Here is a 20638-nt window from a genome sequence, read left to right as displayed (position 1 = left end):
TCGTTCTCCTATTCCCACTCTTGATCTGTTTTGTTTACTTTATACTCATAAGATTAACCCTACACTAAATAAAGAGTTCAGCAAATAATATGAAGAAAAAAAAGAAAATTAGCTTCATAAAATTTTTAAACAGAATTTCTGTGATAAATGGAGGCTAGAGTCATAAGATGGTTCATAACCCCATTTTAATCTGAAATCAAATAGCTGATGGTAGTTTAAATCAAAAATTTGAAATAAGTGAATCTTGTTATCATGTTGTGCCTTTAAAAACCATCTTAGGAATATGAATTGCCGTCTCCCTGGAGGTTCCATGTTAACCTGATGCTCTGGAGTTTAAACCTAGGTCCTGTACTTCTGTCTGCCTCCCCACTCCCAGCCCCTATATGGGTTGTTTGCCTCTTCAGACTCATCTTTTTCAAGGCATGGGTTCAGGTCTTTTTCATTAGAGCATTTTGGCAGGGCCAAATCAGTGCCTTCAGAATCTTCTCTTATGGAAACACCTTTTACAGCGTCTCTCTTTCTTTAACCTTGACTGATGCTTATTGTCAGTAAAATGCAATAATTGTGTTATTACCCCAATTTATGGGAAAAGATCTTAAAGGTTTTTTTGAATATAATGTTTTTTGTTTCTAATATACATAAATATTCAATGCATACTAAATTAGATATGTATTTACCCAAGTTTAATATATCATTATTACCGTAATGAAAGAACATAGACGACAGGAAGAGAGGAACAAAAGCAATGTTATATTGTTTATAACACCTGTCACGATGACTTTTTTGAATAGAAAGGAATTTCTCACCTTGATCATCCCTGTCCCTTGTAGGTTATCTGACATAGCAGGTACTCAGTAATTACTTGTTAAATAGAACTAAATATTTAAAAGCAATTATATTTGTTGTTTGACAGTCTTTATGGTTCCAGGCCTACCTGGTCATGTAATTTAAAAATTTTATTTATTGGAGTGCCTGGTGGTTCGGGAAGATAGCAAGAATGGCTGTCCATTGACTCACTCCCCAGACGCGGGCAACAGCCATGGCTGGGACAGACTGGAGCTGGCAGCCAGACAGAACTCCATCTGGGACCCCAATGTGGGTGGCAGGTAGGCAGCTACTTGAACCATGGCCTGACCTGAACCCACAGGCACTCCAGTGTGGGATGCGGGCCTTTGGCTAATATATAAAGCCCGAGTTGACGTCTCTTCTCTGAGCTTTGGAGCCCCGTGCAGCTCCAGCGGTTACTCTGCATATCGTGAATTCTATCAGGAAAGACGGCCCGGTGCTGGACACCGAGAGAAGAGAGCCCCGTGAGAGTTGCCTGAATCATCACCTAGTGCAATGTGTCCAGTGGCTGTGTCTTCATTGGACACGTCACAGGTGTTTTTGTCTTACATCACACTGGGTGGTACATGTAAACCTGAGATATGTCTGTAAAAGATGGTCAGCAGAAATCAGTCTATGGTCTTGTAATTGCAAGTGTAGACTGATGCCCTTTAAAATGGCTGAGCCACAGAATAATGTCTCCAACTGCCGTCTGCAGTAAGTGACGGAATTAAATAAAAATGTAGCTGGGACGATGAAGGGTATTCATCCTGGCCATGAACACATCATTTTAATATCTGATACCAGACCTGTAAAGTCATGGCTGTCAATACCTGTCTGTTCCTGAAGAAGTCCTGTGAATAGTTCACCATTCTACCTTATGAATAAAACATGTAAATGGTAGGGAAGTCCTTATTCTCCTAAAGTTAATTTCATAAGATTTTCAATTATCAGGTTTTTTTTAAAAGTACTTAGTGAGATAGTTTGTTCATATTTATAATGATTCTCTGCATTTTAATAAGTGTCTCACTTTCTTGAGCTCCTCCAACATGTCTTTTATCTCTATTTGTCATCATATGACCCCTAGTTAATTCATGTTTCAGTCTTTTCTTTGTATACCTTGTACCCCATTATTTCTGAACAGATTATATGTCAATATTGTTAAATACCATGTATTTAAAGTAGGAAGGAGTGTAATCTATTCATGGAGTGAGGTCTGAATGATTATGGGATATAAATACACTTTGCCCATTTGGAGCTTTGAAGTATCAAAACCCATCCATCATTGTCCCAAACCTGAATCATCTGTGAGGCTTCTTCCCACCTCTGGAGTTGGACATTGTGGCACACTAGATTAAACTGTGGCATTGATGCCTGCATCCCATGTCTTAGAGCTGGTTTGAGTCCCAGCTGCTTTGCTTCAGGTCTGGCTTCCTGCTAATATGCCCCCTGGAGGTAGCAGATGATAGCCCAGAGTGCTTGTTACCATTTGGAGATCCAGATGGATTTCCCAGCTCCTGGCTTTGGCTTGACTCAATACAGCCCTGGTTGTTGTAGTGAACCAATGGAATGCAAGATCTCTCTCTCTCTCTCTCTCTCTCTCTCTCTCTCTCTCTCCCCCCTCTCTCTCCTTCTCTCTCCCTCTCTCTCCCTATCCCTCTCCCCCTCCCCCCCCATCTCTATCTCTACCTCTCTCCTCACCTCTTTTTCTCTGCCTTTCAAGCAGTTGAAAATAAATTTTAAAATAAATTATGCAATAGCATTGCGTTTTTAGAGGAGGAAAGAGGCTAGAGGTCTATAGGGGGTGGTGAACATTTACCAGCTAAGTAGGATCAGTATGCAGGCAGGAAAGAGAAATATTGCAGAGATTTCATGGTTCCAGTGAGCATAAAGTTTGAAATATTGCATGTAATGGTATAGCATTATAGAGAACTATAGTGTCCTTTTTAAATGCAAGTCATTGGCAATAAGAGGAAGAGGATCACAAGGGCTGTGTATTCATAGAGCCTCGCAGAGTAGCACATAGTGAGAAAAAAGGGATTCAGTACACAGTTGTTGAATGAGCGAATGTGTGAATGTTTTCTTTTAGGATGTCTTTTCTCTGATAAAGGAGGGGTGGTAGAAGCATTTGAGGGATGCTCAGTGTTTATTTTAATGGAGGCTATTTTTACTTAAACCTGAGCGACAAATAAAATGATATCTATATCTGTGTATGGATAGGTAGATGTTGTCCATAACTTTCTCAGTTTTAACTTCTTTTATGGCATTCCTTTGTCTGTTTTCTCCATGGAGCCCACCACAGTTGCTTTCAACAGTACATATCATTGATTCTAAAATATTCTGTTCTTGTTGTTGTTTTACTTTCTAACATCATTTGGACATAAAAGAACCTCACATCTCTTTTTTGTTTCACTATTTACATTGTTTCTTGCGACAGAGTTGCATTTATGATTATTAACAATAGTGTTAAACTAATTTGCTCGTTGATATATAATTTGAAAATTGAAGCTTACTAATTAAATGCTCAATCAAGTTCAAAGTATTCACGAAACTCACCTATTTAATCATTGAATTTAGTGTTACTTAAGGTTTATTGTGTGCTGATAAATTTTAAAAATTTATTTTGTGCGTTTTGGTAAATAGGGCACTATTTACAATGTGTGACTTTGAAAACTAGAAGCTCATAATAACATTTTTGACTCAGTATATGAGATATAATTTTGAAATGTCTTCTTGGAGTTCTTGCTTCAAATTGTAATCTTAGTTTTTCCTGCTCCTTCCATAGCTTCCTGCAGATTTCACAAAACTGCACCTTACTGACAGTCTCCACCCACAGGTGACCCACGTTTCTTCTAGCCATTCAGGATGTAGTATCACTAGTGATTCTGGAAGCAGCAGTCTCTCTGATATCTACCAGGTAAGAAGCTATTTTCCTTGTCATCCATTTCATTTTCATTTATTTCAAGGAGTTTTATGGTTCTCAGTTGATAGACTCTGTATAGTAAGTATAAGTACACAGACACATAGACACACAGACACATAGTATGTTGTAGTTGATTTTAGGAAGTAGAACTACTATCTAACTAGCCTCTTCTATGACCAGTTAACAAGATTTTAAATAGAATGATTGCAGTGAAATAATTTCTCTTATTTTAAATATCTTGTTCACTTAACTGTGGGCATAGTAGTATTATAACTCCTTCTTGACGCTACTCAAGGAGAAAGCTGCAGAATTATACTTTTACAAATTTTCTCATTAAAGTTCATATTCAGTATGGCAAGAGAGAGGGATTAAGATTGGGTCATCAGATTGTATTTCTTGTGCTTTTAAAAAATTACCTGTAGGGGTAGGCGTTTGTGGCATAGTAGGTAAAGCCACCACCTGCTATGCCAGGCATCCCATATGGGCTCTGGTTTGAGACCCAGCTGTTCCACTTCCAGGAGCTGCATATGTGACAGCATAAGACAGCCCAAGTTCTTGGACCACTGCATTCATGTGGGAGATCTGGAAGAAGTTCCTGGCTCCTGGCTTTGGCTTGGCCCAGCCCCAGCTCTTGCAGCCATTTGGGTAGTGAGCCAGTGGATGGAAGATTCATTCTCTCTCTCTCTGTCTCTGTCTCTCCATCTCTTCATGTAACTCTGACTTTCAAATAAATAAATAAATCTGTGAAAAAAAATTACCTGTAGACTTAGCTATATAACTGAGGAAAATCTTTATGATATTGATAGATAGGGGAAAATGCTGCAAGTATGAAATTTTAAAAATGTTTTTAAAATGATAATTTTTTTTGTTAAATGATACTTTATTGCCTTAGGATCTGCAAATTTAGGGAAAGTGACCAAAATAGACCAAAAGAGATCGTTGGGGGGGCCTTCAAATACAAACTGTTAATGTTGGCTTTGAGATAGCTTCAAACAAAAAGAGCATACTCACTTTACAAAGTGTAATTCTTGACTTCTTAAGAATTGTGACAAGAAGTGACTGCAAAAGTGCCTTTCTGTAGGAGCGTTGTAGTTAATCAAGATTGTTGATGCATTTAGGCCATAGAAAGTTTCATTTTTTTTAATTTCTGAAAGTAAGTAAGCAATTAGAATACCAAAGTGTAAGATATACTGAAGTCCTAAATTTAATGGATCTTAGAAAATAAATTCTCTTTTGAGAAGATCATATATTAGGTGCATACTTTTCTATAATTTAATGGTTTTTGAATTCCCTGATGAGTAACTTTATATTATAAATAGCTCCTAAGATATATTTTTAAAGATTTTATTTATTTATTAGAGAGGCAGAGTTACAGACAGAGCGAGGGAGAGACAGAGAAAGAGGTCTTTCATACCCTGGTTCCTTTCCTAAATGGCTGCAATGGCCGGAGCTGAGCTGGTCTGAGGCCAGGGGCCAGGAGCTTCTTCCAGGTCTCACGTGCAGGTGCAGGGCCCAAGCACCTGGCCATCCTCCACTGCTTTCTTAGGCCATAGCTGGGAACTGGATCAGAAGAGGAGCAGCTGGGACACAAACCGGCGCCCATATTGAATGCTGGCACCGCAGGCAGAGGCTTAGCCTACCATGCCACAGCGCCAGCCCCGACTCCAAATATATTTTTCAAAAAATGTGTTGTTAGCCATAGATGCAATCATTTGCAAATTCTTAGCTGATTAAATATTTCTTTATTATTTTTGCAGTAAGAAATTTAATGATCTGGCTCTTTAAGGTCATATTACAAATTTGTATGTTGACTTTGATCCATTAGGAGTTTAACTCAGTAGACATTGATGCCATTTTAAATGTTAAAGGGTCTCACATGGCAATGGGTCAGGGTACATTTACCTGCCCTGTACACGTACTCGCATACACACATACATACATGCACACGTGTGCATACACACACAAACACACACCTGTGCCTATTTCTGGAGGCTGATTTTTAAAAAACATTTCTTTAAGCGCTTATTTACACAGAGCAGTGAACAGTGTGAGTAAAAGCTGCGTTCTAGCTTATAGTAATCGTAACATTATGGCAGAAGTTTAGTCCTCTGAATTTTTTTAAAAAAAGACTTATTTTATTTATTTGAAAGGCAGAGTTAGAGAGACAGAGAGGTCCTGTATCCACTGGTTCACTTCCCAAATGGCTGTGATGTTCAGGGCTGGGCCAGGCCGGAGCCAGGAGCTCCCCTCCAGGTCTCCCACTTCGGTTCAGGGGCCCAAGCACCTGGGCTGTCCACTGCTGCCTTCACAGGTGCATTAGCAGGGAGCTGGCTCAGAAGCGGAGCAGCTGGGGTTCAAACTGGCCCCCATATGGGATGCCAGCCCTGCAGGTGGTGGCTTTACCCACTATACCACAATGCCAGCCCATGTCCTCTAAATTTTTGAAATAATGATTATACATTTTGAAGATCTATAGTGGGAATACAACTGGGAGTTACGGCAGTTATCACTGCTTCCTTCCATTAGGCACGCATAAATGAGTGCCCTGGAAGGCCAGCGTGTGCAACAAGCATGTGCTAACTCGTTCGTGTCATGGATGGAGGCGTTTCCTGGGGCTGGTTTTAGCTTTATGTGCTCTTCCCTGAGTAGCTGGATGAGGCATGAGGAAGTTCTTGGCGGTACTTCTTGTCATCAGACTCTGAGAAACCAGAGTGTGGGTGAGAGTTCCCACTTGCTCTGACAGAACTGGCCTGCCGTCTGACTTTATCTTTGGATATGGATGAAGAGGAGGATCTCCCAGCACAGTGTTTTGATTCATTTGATTGAATTTCAAGGCTCTTCATTTTTTTTTTTTTTTAAGATTTATTTTATTTATTTGAAAAAGTTACAGAGAGAGGTAGAGACAGAGAGAGAGGTCTTCCATCCACTGGCTCACTTCCCAGATGGCCGCAACGGCCGGAGGTACTACGCCAATCCTAAGCCAAGAGCGAGAATCTTCCTCTGGGTCTTCCATGTGGGTACAGGGGCCCAAGGACCTGGGCCATCTTCCACTGCTTTCCCAGGCCACAGCAGAGAGCTGGATTGGAAGAGGAGCAGCCGGGACTAGAACCGGTGCCCATATAGGGGTGCTGGCACTTCAAGCCAGGCCTTTAACCCGCTGCGCCACAGCGCTGGCCCCCAAGGCTCTTCATTTTAAACTTGATCACAGACATGTAGCCTATACATTCATATCCTCTGTCAAGAAAAGTCTACAGACTGGGGCCAGCACTGTGGTGCAGCAGGTTATGGTGCCACCGGGGATGCCAGCATCTTATGTGGGTGCTGGTTCAGTTCCTGACTACTCCACTTCTCATCTAGCTCCTTGTTCACCCAGGAAAGTAGTGGAATATGGCCCAAGAATGGGAGACCTGGATGGGGTTCCAGGCTTCTGGCTTTGGCCCAGCCCTGCCCTGCCTGTTGTAGCCATTTGGGGAATGAACTAGCAGATGAAAGATTTCTGTAACTCTCCCTCTATCTTTGAAACTCTGCCTTGTTTTGAATGAATCAATAATTCTTTAAAAGAAAAAATATAAAAATCCAAAGCTGTATCTAAAAATGTAATGATTGGCTATGCAGAATTTAACGTTCAATAGAAATCCTGTAAAGGCTAATCCTGTTTTCTCTGAATCAGTAATTCTCAAGCTGAGAAGTCTGATACATGTGCATGGATACTTTAAAAGTTTGTGAAAAATAGAATTCTGAGAAAAGTTTCTTTTGTTATCAAGAACTTTAGAAATCCGTACATACAGATGAGGGCTCTTCGGCTGGTTGTGAAAAATGCATGTTATGGCAACTATGCGTGTATTTCAAAATGTGTTTTTGCATGAAAATGAACTTGAATACTTTTTTCTACAAGCTTTTAGGTGTACCTTCATCCCTTAACTTGTAATTTCATATTTAAATCACTTACTGCTTTCCACCAGCCAAGCATTCAGTCTTGTTTTGAACAGTTTTGGGGATGAGTAACCATCTTCCAGGGGAGCACATTTTATCTTTGTGCAATTCTGACTTAAATAGTCTTGTTTGTTTGTTTGTTTGTTTGTGGAAAGCATCATATTGAAGTGAGTATACATGTTCACAAGTTGAACACAAAGAGGTTGGAATTGAAGGCTGAGTACAAGAGAGAAACTGGTAGAATAATGTTACTGAGACGGTGGGAGGAGAGGAATTCCAGTGGAATGAGTAACCTTAGGAGAAGAACCCCCCCCCCCCTGTTGTAACAGGGACACATCCTGATAGCTTCGACACGAGGAATTTGGAAGTTGAGTGGGTTCCGTCCTGTGGCCTCTGTTTCCTCTCTGAAGAGTGGAGTTCATCGGTGGAGAGTGAGAGGGTTGGTGGGTAGGGAGTTTTGAGAAGAGGGAAGTTTTTGAAATAAAGGTTGCAGAGAGTAGGGGAGCAAATTGGCCAGAAAACTGGAGGCTCGATTGCGTTGGTGCCCTCAAACGGAGTGATCTCCCTCTGCCCTGTTAAGTAATTTTCTCCACAGTAAGCACAAGGAAGCAAAGATTGGCTTCACTCAGGACTGAAGTTTTGCTAAATGGGTGTAGCACGCAGTCAGGTGAAGCTGGTGCTCTGCTTTCCAGTACGTTATCTCCAGGCTGAGCTCCTGCCTGTGTTTTCAGGTTGTCTCCTCGTAGCGTTCTTTCCTTATTTCCCTCTACAGAGGAGTCCTACGTATTGATTCCTTCCTTGGCTGGTCATTCTGTTTTCTTCCTGGATTGCAATGGAAATGATTATTGCTGTCGATGTCGTCTGCCTGCCTTCCAGGATGACGGCTTCAGGCAGGCAGGGAACTTACCCGTCTTGTGCACGTCTTCTCTCCAGTGCACCGTGCAGTGCCAGGAAACTGTACACGTTCAGAAGGCATGTGTTCAGTGAATGGAATGGAGCTAGGCTAGGGAATATAAACTGATGGGGGAGAAGGAGAGCTGGACATGGTCGTAGAGTCGTTAGACTGCAGCTCCTGTTTGAGTGGAGAGAGGCTGGCCCTAGAAGCAAGTGGAAAGCAAGTGAAAGAACACTAGCTTGTGATAGAATGCAGAACGCTTATGTTAGTGACACGAGACAGTGCCACTTCCAGCCAGGAGAAGGTCTGATTAAGTGATGTGACTGTCACACAGTGGGTTGCTTAGGTGGGCTAGAAGTAGTTGAACAAAAATAAATCAGTCAAACAGTTCAAGCAAAATGGAATTCATGTAAGAATGTGACATGCGATAGCACCAACCTCACAACTCACTGAAGTGAGCCATGGGTTATTAAGCACAACAAGGCTCCAGAGGTTCCTGGAAAAACAGAATTATGTTCATATTGTTGAGGAAGATTTGAAGTTCGTGCACAGTTTGTTTCATAATACATATCTTATACAAACTTTTTGAAGACCTCTTGTTAATGAGTGGGGGAGTGAACTTTTTGAAGTGGGGGAATCACTTTATAGTCACTTTATATCATAAATAAAGTGAATTTCACTTAAAGATTTAGTGAGCTTCTAATTTTGTAATGTTTCAAACATTTAATAATTAAAGGATCAATTGAGACAAAGATTTAAGTCAGAATGTCACTAATTTATACAAAGCAATAAGAAAAACACTCGACATAATATAGAAATAAATATTCAAAGGACAGGAATAGTTGGTTGATGGAAAGAAAAATACGAATGTCTGTACCTTAAATAAAGTATTTAAAACATGGGGGTAATTGAGTGCTCCATATGAGGACTTAAAAACGAGACTGGCTTGCCTATTAAATTAGCACAGATTTTCTTATTTAAATACTTATAGGCAGACATTTTTATACACTCCTGGTAAGATTGAAATTTTTGGAAAGCAACCTAACAATTTACATTAAGAGCTTTAAAATTTGTCCCTTGCCTTTAGTTATATATATATATAAATTCAAAATCTAAATTGAAGTGAAAATCTATGATAGCATGTAATTAGAAAAACATAAGCTATTCTGATATTCAAACTAAACTTAATGCAACCATTATGTTTATGTCTAAATATATTTTTATACTTTCCACATATATATGGTTTTATGTGGTGCTACTTACTCTCTTGTCTTTCTTACATTAACATCCATAAGAGCATTCAGTATAACTTTCTAGTCTAAATTTATATTGGGGTCTAAATTAACTGCTATTTGGTTTAATTATATAGGTTTGAAATTCTGCATAGAAATTATTTGCATCAAGAGTACTTACTAAACAGCCTCTGAAATGTAGAAGTATGTGTGGGATGTTTACTAAGCAAAACTTCATTTTTGGAAATAATTTTAAAGTGTTTAATGATTAAAAATCCTACAGTGTGTTATTTTTATTATGACATAGTACTTTCCTTTTTTTAAAGATTCTTTTATTTGAAAGGCAGCGTTACACAGAGGCAGAGACTTGAGAGAGAGAGAGAGAGAGGGAGAGAGCGACGGAGGGAGGGGGGAGGGGGGAGGAGGGTCTTCCATCCTCTCGCTCACTCCCTGAATTTCTGCAATGGCTGGAGCCAGGAGCTTCTTCTGGGTCTCCTACACGGGTTCAGGGACCCAAGGACTTGGACCATCTTCTGCTGCTTTCCCAGGCCATAGCAGAGAGCTGGATTGGCAGTGGAGCAGCCGGGTCTTGAACTTCGCCCATATGGAATGATGGCAGTGCAGGTGGCGGCTTCACCCGCTGTGCTACAGTGCTGGTCCCAGTACTTTCGTTTTAAGAGCCTTTAAAGCATTTGCAGTTTCCTCAGGTTTGGTACAGCAGTTAAGACACCACTCAGGATACATATTCCGTATTGGAGTTCCCGGGATTAGTTCTCGGCCGTGATCCCCATCCGGGTTCCCGCCCGTGCACATCCTGGGAAGCAGCGTTGATGGCTCTAGTAGTTGGGTCCTTGCCTTTCGTGTGGGAAACCTAGATAGAGTTCCTTCTTGTAGTTCCAGCCTAGCCCAACCCTGGCTGTTGGGAACTTTTGGGAAATGAATCAGCAGATGGGAGAGTTCTCTGTGTCTATCTGTCTGCCTTTCAAATAAACTCAATCAATTAATTATTTTTAAAAAACTGTTCATTTTCTTGATTTCCTTATGCCCCCACCCCAAATACCAGATAAGCAGTTCATAAGAACTGTATTCACAACAGCAGAATGTAATTAATCCGCTTTTAAAATTTATTCATTTATTTTTTGCTTACTTGAAAGACAGAAACATAGATAGACACACACAGACAGACAGAAACAGATCTTACATTCTCTAGTTCTTTCTCCAAATGCATGTAACAGCTGGGCCTGGGTTAGGTCAGCCTAGAACTTAATCCAGGTCTCCTCTGTGGGTGGCTAGAACCCATGTACTTGAGCTAACACCAACTGCCTCCCAAGGTATGTACTAGCAGGTAGCTGGATTGGAAGTGGAGGTGGGACTCAAACCTAGGCAATCCAGTATGGGATGTGGCATCCCAAGTGGCACCTTAACCATGTGCCAGACAACTACCCCAGATAGTCCCTTTTTATTTAAGGAAGTCATAGAGCTTTCAATATCTACCCGAGAATATTAATTTTAAAAGCATATTACTATTTAAATATTACCAGGAAACTAAACCTGTATGAAGCTACACATGTATAAGGTAGATTAATTTAGTACAAGAATTACTTGCCTACTGAAATATATAAGGCTTTCTGCTACCTTCTGAGACAAATATAATTAGATGCCCTTTAAATATAAAATGTCAATGTTAGGAGCCTGCACTGTGGCATAGTGGGCCAAGCCCCCACCTGTGGTGCCAGAAAACATATGGGTGCCAATTCTACACCTGGCTGCTACTCTTGCAATCCAGCTCTTTGCTATGGCCTGGGAAAGCAGTAGAAATTGGCCCAAATCCTTGGACCCCTGCACCCACATGGGAGACCAACAGAAGATCCTGGCCTCTGGCTTTGGGTCAGCTCTGCTCTGACCCTTGTGGCCATTTGGGGAGAGAACCAACAGATGGAAGATCTCTTTTTCTATTTCTCTCTGTAGCTCTGTCTTTTAAATAAATAAATCATTAAAAACAATCAGCATATAATAGTTGTGTTCAAGGCTCGTTGCTGATAAGCAGAAAGGTAGAAGGCGCACAAGTAGTAAGGTGTAGAGTGTGTAAGGAAGGGATTTCTCCTCTGCTTGTATCTGGCTTTCTTTTCCCTTATTTTATACAAAAGAAGACTTGTAAGAGGCTAGAAGCTGTATTTGCAGTTTATAGATGGTAAAACTGGGGCTCGTGGAGATTAAGTCTCGCTACAATCCCATGACGCATGTAGCGGTACGATTTGGAGCCACTGAACTCTGTTTCTTTATTCTGTGAATATAAAGTTAGCAGACACTAGGTTGAGATTTTTCCTGGAAAGCAATTTATGTGATTAAACTTTTAACTCAGCATCCAAATGCCTTCCTCAGGAGACAGTGTTATTAGTAGATTCCTGAAAATCTGTTGAATATCAAGTTCTTTTAAAACATATTATTCGGAGAATTCAATAGCGTTTTAAAACAAAATGGATATTGAGCCTAAATAAAACTAATCCTCCCAAGTTACAGTTTTAATGAATTTTTTATGAAGATGTTATTTCTTAGAGAATGGAAAACATAGGGACAGCAAACTATGATCACTTCCAGAAATGAGGTTTCAGATTTGGTGACATGGATCCAGTGAACATTTGAAAATCTGTACTCTTTGGAAGACTTCAATATAATTCTTTTAAGTGATAATGATTTATTTTGGATGCTCTAAAAATATTTTTTTCATCTCTTAGTCTTTACTAGCTATTTTAAAATTAAAGAACCTTTAGTTAAAGAAATTATTGAAGAGAAATTTGTTTTCTGTCTTCAGTGCCACAGTGCCCGTCTGTACTCTGTGCACATGTTAAAAGATGTGCAAGGAGGTTGGCTTTGTGGCACAGTGGGTTAAGCCGTCGTTTGTGATGCCAGTATCCCAAGTAGGTGCCAGTTCGTGTTCCAGATGCTGCGCTTCCACTCCAGCTCCCAGCTAGTATGCCTGGAAAAGCAGCAGAGGGTGGTTCACGTGCTTGGGCCCCTGCACCCACCGGGAGACCCAAATGGAGTTCCAGGCTTCTACCTGGCCAGCGGTTGCTTCCATTCGGGAAGTGAACCAGCAGATGGGAGTGTTCTCTCTGTCTTTGTCTCTGTAACTCTGCCTTTTGCAACAAATAAACCAATCTTTAAAAGAAAAATATGCATAAGATAAGTTGGAGCAGTTGGGTCTTAAACTGGCACGCATAGGAGATGCCAGCACCACAGGCAGTGGCTTTACCTGCTACACTACAGCACCAGCCCCTAGTGTGTATCTTAGTAGCTTGAAATTTAATTCGTGATACAATCAGTTATACTTGATTAAAGGAAGACAGAATGTGTCATCTTTAGGGATCTGGTCTCCCCAACTATTTGTTGATTTATAGTTTGAGTGTGGTCATTGGAATAATCTAAACAAGCGATAATATGTTTGTATATTTATCAAATCACCTTTGATTTGTGGTTCACTTTGTCATAAAGACTATCTAATGTGGAAAAGTGATTCTTGACGTTGGCAAATTCACACCTGTCTTCTGGAGAAGGAACTGCTCATAATTAATAAATTGTCACCTTTGAGCTTTCAGCTTAAGCTCTTCTCTTTGAAAAGTGGAATGAAAGCAAGTATCTTTTTTCTCTTTAATTCTGCTTCAAATGCCATGTGACAGCTCAGATAAGAAATCGTAATTACTGAAATAAAAAACATTAATCCTGACCTAACATTTAATAGGAGATAAAAATCACTCATATTCTGTTGAAGTAGTTCTTTTGTGCAGTACAATGTCTGATGCATAAATAGTTGTTGGATGAAAGTAAGCAGTAGGAAATTGATTTGCTTAGAATAGTTAAAAAAAAATTTTTTTTTCTGGTGTAAGGCCACCGAAAGTGAGGCTGGTGATATGGACCTGAGTGGGCTGCCAGAAACGGCGGTGGATTCCGAGGACGACGACGATGAGGAAGACATCGAGCGGGCGTCGGATCCTCTGATGAGCAGGGACATTGTTCGAGACTGCCTGGAGAAGGACCCGATCGACAGGACGGACGATGACATTGGTAAGTTCGAGTGACAGACGGCATCCGAGAGTGATGCAGAATACCAGGAGGGACCATTGTCTCATCCAGTAGAGTGAGACATGGAGGCTTTGAGAAGTCAGTAGTTTGTTAAATTCTCTGTGTATACAGCAGTGTTGAAAGTCTTTCTTTTGTGTGAATAGTAATGTTTATTGAAAAAATCTTGAACCAGTCAGTACCTCCAAGAGGCATAAATAAGACTGAATAGGGCTGGTGCCGCGGCTCACTAGGCTAATCCTCCACCTGCGGTGCCGGCACCCCGGGTTCTAGTCCCGGTTGGGGCGTCGCATTCTGTCCCGGTTGCCCCTCTTCCAGTCCAGCTCTCTGCTGTGGCCTGGGAGTGCAGTGGAGGATGGCCCAAGTCCTTGGGCCCTGCACCCGCATGGGAGACCAGGAGAAGCACCTGGCTCCTGGCTTCGGATCAGCGCAGTGCCCCGGGAGCGGCGGCCATTGGAGGGTGAACCAACGGCAAAGGAAGACCTTTCTTTCTGTCTCTCTCTCTCACTGTCCACTCTGCCTGTCCAAATAATAATAATATAATAATAATAATAATAAAGACTGAATAGAATTTCCTAGTAAAAACCTTCCCACATGCTTCTTAGTTTATGACAAAAGGGGGGGGAGTTAGAAGTGATCTGTTTCTTCTATCAATTTCTTGTAAAGATTATTCTGTTAAGCTCATGGTTCTGTAGGTAAACATTAGTCAACTCAAGCCACAGCGGGTAAAATTCTTCCATACGTGAATCTGATTCTACCCTGGTTACATGTGAAGAGGAGACTAGTGGAGGAATTCAGCCAAGTGTCAGGGTAGCAGCATGGGGGCTACAGAGTTTAGCCTCTAGTTGTACCCTAAGCTTAAAAATTCAGCTGGCTTCACCCGCCTTTCCCTTGGAGAAGGGATGGCTTTGTGTTTGGGGATGGCTCCCAGACTCTGACTTCTTTGTTGGAATAAATACAGTGGTTGAGGTCAACCTCTCTGGAGAGTCATCTCCCCTGGCATATTTCTGAAATCCGTAATCACCCTTGCCTGGCGTTGCTTCCACCGCTGCTCCAGCTCTTGGGCCAGTATGTATTTCAGGAGAAATTCTATGCCCCACGTGTATGGGATCAGGGACAGGAGGGTGTGGGCGTGCGGTCGAGCAGCTTGCTGCCCGTGTTTGAGTAGACCGCCAAGTGAAGAGGAACTTCTAATATTTCAACTATCTGCGAGGAAATTAAAGGTAGAAAACCAGAGCCTTGCATTAGATATTCAAAACTGAGTTAAAGTTGTTTTTAAGAATTGCAGACTATGTGAGATGTATGTCTTCAGCCAGTGTGGTTCTGCCGCTTCTGTGTACGGAGCGTTTCTGTGGCTCCTGGCATGTCGGTGGGGAACCAGAGAGATGAGGTCCTTGCGGTCTTTCTGTCTTTTAGGGGGGCTGTGTGTAAGCAGGTTGTGGCGAGTTCAGTGAGGACGGGTGAAGCGGGGCTGGGCCAGTGGACACAGGAGTGAGCACTGAACAGCGCTGTCCTCAGTGTTACTCCCTAAGGATTCAGGATTTTGCTTTCTTGGTCCGATACCGCATGTTTATGGGATTTCCAGCATCCAGAATTGGATTTCGCTCTCTCATTCTTTGTCCTTGCCAACTTCTTTTTAAAACTTCTTCATTGTAGCTTTAAAGAAAGATTTACATTGCAGTGTGTTCAGTTTAGCATCTTAATCCAGAATCCTTGCTCGGAGCTGTGTGTGTTCTTTCTTTTAGCAACATGGAACACATTGATGTGGATGGAAGTCATCCTTTCGTACCTGTGGAATCTGTTCATTGCAGCGCAGTTGCGGAAGAACGTGCACGTTATTAAAATATGTAGCGTGTTTGTCATTCCTGGAAATTTAAGACTTTCACTTTATACGTGAGAAGCTTTCTCTCCCAGAATTTCTGGAAAGCAAGAGCTGTGCTTATTTCTGTGAATAAATATAAATACAAAGCTGTCTCTTTTAAGAAAAAAAATGAGCTTGTCTGTATAATCTCTACAGTAAATAACATTTGTTTCAATACAAAATCGCTTGGAAGCAGTGACAATTCAGATGGTTACTGCTATCAAATCTACATGTATGTGGAGTAATAAATCATTACCCTTAAAGAGAAGGACTGAAGAGTGTTGTTTGGTTTACACAAGATCTTGAAAAATGCTGTATTGTAACCTTCAAAATTTTTTATTATTTTTAATTTTATTTATTTTTTTATTTTTATTTTTTGACAGGCAGAGTGGACAGTGAGAGAGAGAGACAGAGAGAAAGGTCTTCCTTTGCCATTGGTTCACCCTCCAATGGCTGCCACGGTCGGCGTTCTGCGGCCAGCGCACCGCGCTGATCCGAAGCCAGGAGCCAGGTGCTTCTCCTGGTCTCCCATGGGGTGCAGGGCCCAAGCACTTGGGTCATCCTCCACTGCACTCCCGGCTCACAGCAGAGAGCTGGCCTGGAAGAGGGGCAACCTGGACAGAATCCAGCACCCCAACCGGGACTAGAACCTGGTGTGCCGGCGCCGCAAGGCGGAGGATTAGCCTAGTGAGCCGCAGCACCGGCGTAACCTTCAAAATTAAACAACACGAGAGAACTCGAGCTCGTTTGCTGTTACTCTGTCACTAAATCTCACTCATGCTCCAGTACTTTGTTAAAACGAGCCATCTTTTATATGAACTACAAACATCTATGTGATTGATGATTTCTTTAGACTCTTCTCTTCCTACTTAACCTTCTTCCACTCCTGCAAAACAGTCTGGGGTCGGGGGACGGAATGTGTGTGACTGCACATGTGCAGACATGAATGTTTAGGTCAAATTAAATGAAATCACTAATATTTGTTCTTTTTAAAAATATGATTATTTGAAGGGCAGAGAGAGACAGACAGAACTCTCATCAGCTGGTTCACTCTGCAAATGGTGTAATGGCTGGGGCTGGGTCATGAGGGTGGCAGGAATCCAATGGCTTGAGCTATCACTGCTGCCTCCCGGAGCCTGCAGTAGCAGGAAGCTGGAGTCAGGAGCGGGGACCTAAAGCCAGGCGCTGCAATGTGGGATGGAGGCGTCCTAACCACTAGGTGAGACACCTGCCTCTCAGATTTTCAACAACTGCAAGAAGGGAGCAAATTTCCTTTGGGTTCCCCGAGATTCTTGGCTGGTCCTTTGTTTCAGCACTTTGAAGAGAGGGACTTTATCATGTTCATTTTCACTCTAAAACTCCAAACTTTGTAAGTACTCAGTCACCAATTGCTTGTGAATATTTTGTTTTAAGGGCTTTAATATATTAAGGTAGAGAGAGCTACTTTTAACTCAAGGACTTCTTTTTCCTCCTGCCTCGTGTCCTACCAGAAAAACTCCAGAATGTTTTTTAAAAAATTTAATATTATGTATTTTTATATAAAATCTAATCAGACGAACCAAGATAAGCAATTTTCTGAATTGGCTTCGGCTTGTGGTGTCTATAAGCTGATTATTTGTTTTTAGTGTCATATTAACCAGAAAACGTTTTTAAGATTAATGTTTTTCATAAACTGGATTATTCCTTAACTAACAAAATAGGATATAGCACAACAGTATATCATCCTAGTACATTAGTGTATAATTCTAATATTTCTATCATGAAACAGAAAAGAAAGTAGCACTTCTTCTCCCATCTGTGACCGCTGCTTTGCATATGTCCTGGGAACTGAGGACCCGTCCTGACCTCTGAAGTCTTGTTCACCCTAATCCCTTCAACCTCATACCCAACCCGTGGCATCCACACTAGAGTTTATTTTGAGCTCCCTGTAATCAAATACTCTCTCTATATAAATGTGTGTGTGTGTGTATAATATGTCATATATGAAGACTGGTAATAAAGTTCTTTATTTTGTAAATTGTTTCGGTCCTCCAATGTAATAACTACTAGTATAGAAGTTACCACAAAGCTAATGATACTGTTGTCGAGTCTTGGAGAGTCTTATAAACGCTTAGGTGCTGTTTGGTTAAGCATGTGTGGAACTTCGGAGTTTTCCACTGAGCCTGGGGAATCGTGTAGGTTGACTATAACAAAACGTTATTCTTATTGAGGTAATTGTTTCATTTTGTTTAACATGCACTTTGGGAGGCAGAATAAATGTTTTTCCTTGTATCAGTTTAAAGAAGAACGTGCAAGGTCAAATTTCAAAAAAATTTGCTGCCTCCTGTATTTATCCTGTAGCAGGTGTAACATGGCTATTTTCTCTCCTGTTATATTTTCTTTCATGCTGGTCACTCCTCTTAAATCAGAAACTGACTTCGTGACCCCCTTACAGAGCAGGAATGTGCACGGAGCAGGAAGCGTGTGTGAAGCACGTCATAGATCACGAGAGCGAGTATGCGTGAAGATGTTTCGTGTTTTCTGCCCACTTCGTCTTCTCTGCTCTCACGTTTGTCTTAACCTGTAAATCTCGGCTTGCCCAAGGAGAGGCAGCAGCTGCTGGAGACGGAAGAACAGCGCAGTGTGCGTTCTGTGATGAGGGCTGACGGGACAGGAAGCAGAGGCTAGCGGCCGCAGCTGACTCCAGCGTGCTGGTCTCAGACCGTGACTTCTCCAGGTGCCTTCACGTCTCAGATCAGAAGATCAGCGCATTCATAAAATAGCAATTCCTGCCTTCCAGACGTGGGGCGAGGCGGGTCACCGCTTAGCGTTGTATTCAAACTGCTTCAGGGCTGTCCCTAGGAGGAAGTCCACTTTACAGCATGACACAAGTACACCTACCCATTCCAGAAATACAAATGGCACTCAAGAGATCGTAGCTGTTTTTGTGCTTTGATAGTTTTATCTTTTTGTTATTGAAAATGCTGTTGCAGCAGTGCCTCCCTGGGTGGGGTTGAAGAACACCTTCGTTTTGGACAGGATGCCTGTCAGAGCGACCCTTCGTGAGGAAGTCTCACCCAGCAGGACTGACATAGATCTGATCACAGCAGAACCGTACCCAGCTCCGCCAGAAAACCCCACTTGTCATTCCTTTTGGAAACGTCATGTTTTCACAGAATGTAACTCTATTGTTCTTTGTTTTCGCAGTTAACTATATCCAGTAACGTCAAATGTTTAAGTGAATCTTAACAGATAGAGGGATTATACACAGGGGCAGTTGATTATGTAGGAACAAAAAATGTAGAGTTTTTATTTAGCTGAGAGGTCGAATGCTATCATGCCTGTAGTAACAAAAATGCCACAATAGCAGTACTATTTTATTGGGTATTGGTGCTAAAGCCTTTATCATCTTCATTGCGTTTGGTTCTCACAGCTGTTCAGTGAAGGTGACTATTATAGTAGTCTTTTACAAATGAGAAAACTATGCCTTAGGGAAGTTCATCAACTTGCCCAAAGTAATACAGCTATTATGTATTTAAGTGCCTGGCAATACACACTAAGCTGTTTATCACTATCTATAAAGTTCAGTAGAGCTTTGGAGGAGCGTAGTCCCAACTCATGTCACTAATTATATGAGTTGGAACCTCACTTTCCTCCCTGTGAAGTGAAAAACAATACAGGAGAGGCCCTTGCAGGCAATGTAAAGCTACCTCGTAGTAGTGAAACAGGATCGAAAAGTACAAAATGTGCGACTTAGAGATACCGTGAATCGTCCTTGCCAACAGCCCAATCTATCCCCGAGTCAGCTGTTTGTTCGCAGCCTTGCCGAGAGAAGCAATGGCCAAACTTTTCTTTTTTTGCCAGTCTTTGGGATCAGTTGCCATGTGCATTTATCAGATCATGTTGTAAATTTTAATTGATTAATTTTGATGAGCCTGTTAGATCCATAACAGATATCCCTTGGGATATTTGTTAGTTAAAGACAGTTACTTCTGCTGATTGTTTTATTTTTCACTGGGATGGACTTACTGACTTGTTGGATAATTCTCAGAGCTCCGTTTCATTTCAGCTCTCGATATGAGCTTAGTAAGATCATAGCCCCTCTTCAACTGAAATGTCCTAAACATCAGTGCCAGTAAAATTTGAGTTATGGTGTAAACTGGTACTTCTGATCAACAAGGGGATGACACCATTTCTGGATAAAAGTTGTAGTTCTGACAGGAATATCTTTGCTTGCTTTTCAGAACAACTCCTGGAATTCATGCACCAGTTGCCTGCTTTTGCCAACATGACGATGTCGGTGAGACGAGAACTCTGTGCCGTGATGGTGTTCGCGGTGGTGGAAAGAGCAGGAACTATAGTGTTAAATGATGGTGAAGAGGTTAGTGAACGGCTCTACCACTTGAGTTTCTGTTTGAGGATCTTTTAGGACAGTCCTAGAACAGAAACTCAATTTTTTTTGTTTACTATTTTTCTTTTTAAAAGCAGACATCATAAGTTTGAATAAATCAAGAATTATTATATACTTTCTTATGTCACAGTATTCCAAACTCACAGTTTTATTTTCTATTATATGAGCATTACATAAAATATTGATAGTGATTTTTTTGATGTATTAACTTTCCAGTTTTCACATCTTAAATGTTCCTGTAATGCTTTTTGTTAGAACAAAACGTTATTCTTATTGAGGTAATTGTTTCATTTTGTTCAACATGCACTTTGGGAGGCAGAATAAATGTTTTTCCTTGTATCAGTTTAAAGAAGAACGTGCAAGGTCAAATTGGAAGAATGATGTCTGAGCTAGGTGTTTGAAAATATGTGGACATGTGGCTTTTGTTCCTGTACTGTGAACTTGATAGGCAGCTCACTTCATTTGAGTTCTTGGTTCCATGTTTACAATGGCGGATCAGTGA

General features: G+C 41.3%; 1 protein-coding gene across 14 annotated transcripts in view; it reads left to right on the top strand.

Moving 5' to 3' along the window:
• The window catches only part of RAPGEF2 (Rap guanine nucleotide exchange factor 2), a 275299-nt gene that overhangs the window by 213952 nt on the left and 40709 nt on the right, over window positions 1-20638 (top strand). For all 14 annotated transcript variants that reach the window (XM_008273492.4, XM_051831661.2, XM_008273491.4 and 11 more), the window contains 3 exons: window positions 3611-3742; window positions 13693-13870; window positions 19970-20106. In XM_008273492.4, coding sequence (XP_008271714.2) covers window positions 3611-3742; window positions 13693-13870; window positions 19970-20106 — 447 coding nt within the window. The remainder of the gene's footprint in view (window positions 1-3610; window positions 3743-13692; window positions 13871-19969; window positions 20107-20638) is intronic.

The sequence above is a fragment of the Oryctolagus cuniculus genome, chromosome 8 (genome assembly GCF_964237555.1).
Source record: "Oryctolagus cuniculus chromosome 8, mOryCun1.1, whole genome shotgun sequence".
Classification (NCBI taxonomy): domain Eukaryota; kingdom Metazoa; phylum Chordata; class Mammalia; order Lagomorpha; family Leporidae; genus Oryctolagus; species Oryctolagus cuniculus.
Note: the sequence above shows the minus strand (reverse complement) of the source record. Positions and strands in the feature narration are given on the sequence as shown.